This window comes from Bidens hawaiensis, unplaced genomic scaffold (genome assembly GCF_021521415.1).
Source record: "Bidens hawaiensis isolate Kalapana, Puna unplaced genomic scaffold, B.hawaiensis_p1.1 tig00039540_1, whole genome shotgun sequence".
NCBI classification, from domain to species: Eukaryota; Viridiplantae; Streptophyta; class Magnoliopsida; order Asterales; family Asteraceae; genus Bidens; species Bidens hawaiensis.
Genome location: NW_027496953.1, coordinates 157,387 through 160,544, shown reverse-complemented (window position 1 = coordinate 160,544; position 3,158 = coordinate 157,387). Strand labels below are relative to the sequence as shown.

The window sequence follows — 3,158 nt, the reverse complement described above, 5'->3', positions numbered from 1 at the left end:
AAACCCAATGGGAAAAAACATTAGCTAAGGGACAAAGAGTGCAGTATATAGCTCCCCCTCAAATTGCAGGTCGTTACATTGTTCGTACATGGCGCATGCCAATATCATGAACATGTTTCCTGAATGTTGCTGTGGGAAGTGCTTTTGTGAAAAGATCAGCTGAGTTGTTGCTGGACTGGACATATCTCATTTCAACCTGATTGTCTTTAATAAGGTCTCGAGTATACTCAAAGTATCTTGGTGGTATATGCTTTGTTCTGTCACTTTTGATATATCCTTCCTTCATTTGCGAGACACAAGCTGCATTATCTTCATAGATAGGAGTTGGAATTCAATCTTTCTCTAGTCCACAAGAAATCAATATGTGTCGTGACATAGATCTTAACCAGACACATTCTCTTGAAGCTTCATGCAATGCAATGACTTCAGCATGATTTGAAGATGTTGCAATGAGTGTTTGTTTCTGAGAACGCCATGAAATCGCAGTTCCTCCATTCTTAAATACATATCCAGTTTGAGATTTTGCTTTATGGGGATCAGATAAATAACCTGCATCTGCATAACCAACTAACCCTTCTTTTGAATCGTTAGGATAAAATAAACCTAAATCAACAGTTCCTTTTAAATACCGAAAAATATGATTAATGCCATTCCAATGTCTTTTAGTAGGGGATGAACTGAATCTTGCCAATAAATTAACTGCAAAAGAAATGTCAGGTCTTGTACAGTTAGTAAGATACATAAGTGCTCCAATTGCACTGAGGTATGGTACTTCGGGACCAAGAATTTCTTCATTATCTTCGCAAGGACGAAATGGATCATTGTCAACATTGAGTGATCTAACAACCATCGGTGTGCTTAAAGGATTTGCTTTGTCCATATTGAAACGTTTTAAGAGTTTCTCAGTATAAGTTGACTGATGCACAAGTATCCCATTATGCATATGCTCAATTTGTAAACCAAGACAATATTTGGTTTTTCCAAGATCTTTCATTTCGAATTCTTTCTTTAAAAGAGCAATTGCTTCATTAATTTCTTTTTGTGTCCCAATTAAATTTAGATCGTCAACATACACAGCTATGATCACATATCCTGATGTTGTCTTCTGGATGAAGACACATGGACAAATAAGATTATTAGTGTATCATTTGCTTATCAAATAATCACTCAAACGATTGTACCACATCCTTCCAGATTGTTTCAGTCCATATAAAGATCTTTGTAATTTGATGGAATACATTTCCTTAGGCTTTGAGCTTATTGCATCGGGGAGTTTAAATCCTTCGGGAATTTTCATATAGATGTCACTATCTAGTGATCCATACAAGTAAGCTGTGACAACATCCATAAGACGCATCTCAAAATTTTTAGAGACTGCTAAGCTGATTAAATATCTAAACGTAATAGCATCCATGACAGGAGGATACGTTTCTTCATAGTCAAAAGATCTTCCAGAAGCATACGGACTGTGAGCTGTCACCCTGTGATTGGTTCATGGGCTGCTCTGGTCAGATCGTCTGTTTTGCCCATACCTTGGTAGGTATAGTACAAAAGATCTTCCAGAAGCATACGGACTGGCTCATTTGGGCGGGAGTATTCCCGCCTTGCTCATTCCTTCAGGTGACTACTGAAGTAGCTAGTGCCTTGTGCGTGTAGCCTTGCTATCAGTGCGGGTAGCCTTCCCTGATGGCTTGTATCCGCAACTGCGGGAACAAGCGGGGTACTTCACCATTGGGAGGCTTTCCCTACGGGTACAGCTGGCGTACTGCGCGTAAGGTCTTCTCTGAGCATGGTGGGTCCTGCGGAAGCAGTTGGTCGTTGCGCAGACGTCCCTGTTCAAGGTGAGTCTTGCGGGTCCAACTGGGCTCTGCTGGGACCTACCTCTTCAAGGTTCTACGAAATTCTGATTGGAAAAACCATATATAAAGATATTCAAATTCGGATAATATGCTGATTATATATAAGATATTTTACATTTGGTAACAATAAGTGTTTGGGTTGGTGTATCAACTTAATCCAACAAACTAAAAACCATGTGAAGTGTGTTGCAATAAACTTCTAAAAAGTTAAACGAGTCATAAACTGTTATTAATGTATTGTAACACAGAGGTAAATGGGTTGGAGGTTTAGAACACAAAAATTATATATTTGAATTTTTTGTAATTCTAGATTTAAAGGTATCAACATGCTTAATTTTTGTGTAACAAGTTTTAATTCATGATTATAGATTTTTGAACTACTAACTATTTTTACTAAAACGTTTAAACAAATAATAATCTCATTTTTCTCGACATAAAAATGATTTAAAAGTTAAATAAGAATGGCGAATACAATGTAAATTATCTATATCTATAAAAACTATTTAAACAACATTTTGCCACTTGATATTAATACCAACATAACTACCGTTGGCGCCCATATTTATGTGACTTCATCACATTTACAACTTTCAACTACTAATTCACATACTCTCCATCCCTTCACCGGTACCGGCGCCAGAAACTTCGATCATCGAAAAAAATGGTGTGCTTTTGTTTTCTAGTGGACCAAACTCGACAAGTGAGGCGGTGCAAGCCGGCTGCAGGGCTTTGTTCTCGGTGTGGTGGCGGAGCAAGTGTGGCGGACATGAAGACCTCCACTAGATTCTGTCATGTTCCATTTTACTGGAAATCATGGAAAGCCATTATGTGTACTTTTTGTGGAGCCATTCTTAAGTCTTACGAGTGAATTAACTTAGATAATTAATTATTGAGATGAACCATAACGTCTATTGAATTTGTCATATTCTAATGTTAGGGATTCTATGAAATTATTATTTTTTGATTTATTCTTTTGTTTCGTGGTTTATTTGACATGAATAAAAATATATATTATTTGATTAGAAAATTAAATATATGTTAGATGTATTTTGGTTGCCATCATGTCTCTTGTCTAGTGTCAGTCCCTTAAGGGTTTCCTATTGGGTATGTCTTGGGTTTGAATTTCTTAATGGATGGTTGAAATTCTGAACTCTTTGTGATTGATATGCTTAATAGAATAAAGTATTTGTGCAAGTCATCTCTGGGCTTGAACTCTTAATGATTAATAGGCCAAATGGCTTACGGCGGGTAATAACGCTCAAGATCTACAGGAAGTGATAAGTAGTTCCTTGCTTAGTC

General features: G+C 37.0%; 1 protein-coding gene across 1 annotated transcript; it reads left to right on the top strand.

The window, feature by feature from the left end:
• The first annotated feature begins 2,462 nt into the window (after positions 1–2,462).
• Positions 2,463–2,836, top strand: LOC143591305 (uncharacterized). The gene has a single exon (XM_077071549.1). It carries the CDS (start codon positions 2,521–2,523, stop codon positions 2,725–2,727), a length of 207 nt encoding a protein of 68 aa, XP_076927664.1. The 5' UTR covers positions 2,463–2,520; the 3' UTR covers positions 2,728–2,836.
• The last annotated feature ends 322 nt before the right edge of the window (positions 2,837–3,158 follow it).

Bases quoted from the DNA above. Each gene is read 5' to 3' on its own strand.
- LOC143591305 (XM_077071549.1), top strand. From the start codon at position 2,521: ATGGTGTGCTTTTGTTTTCTAGTGGACCAAACTCGACAAGTGAGGCGG.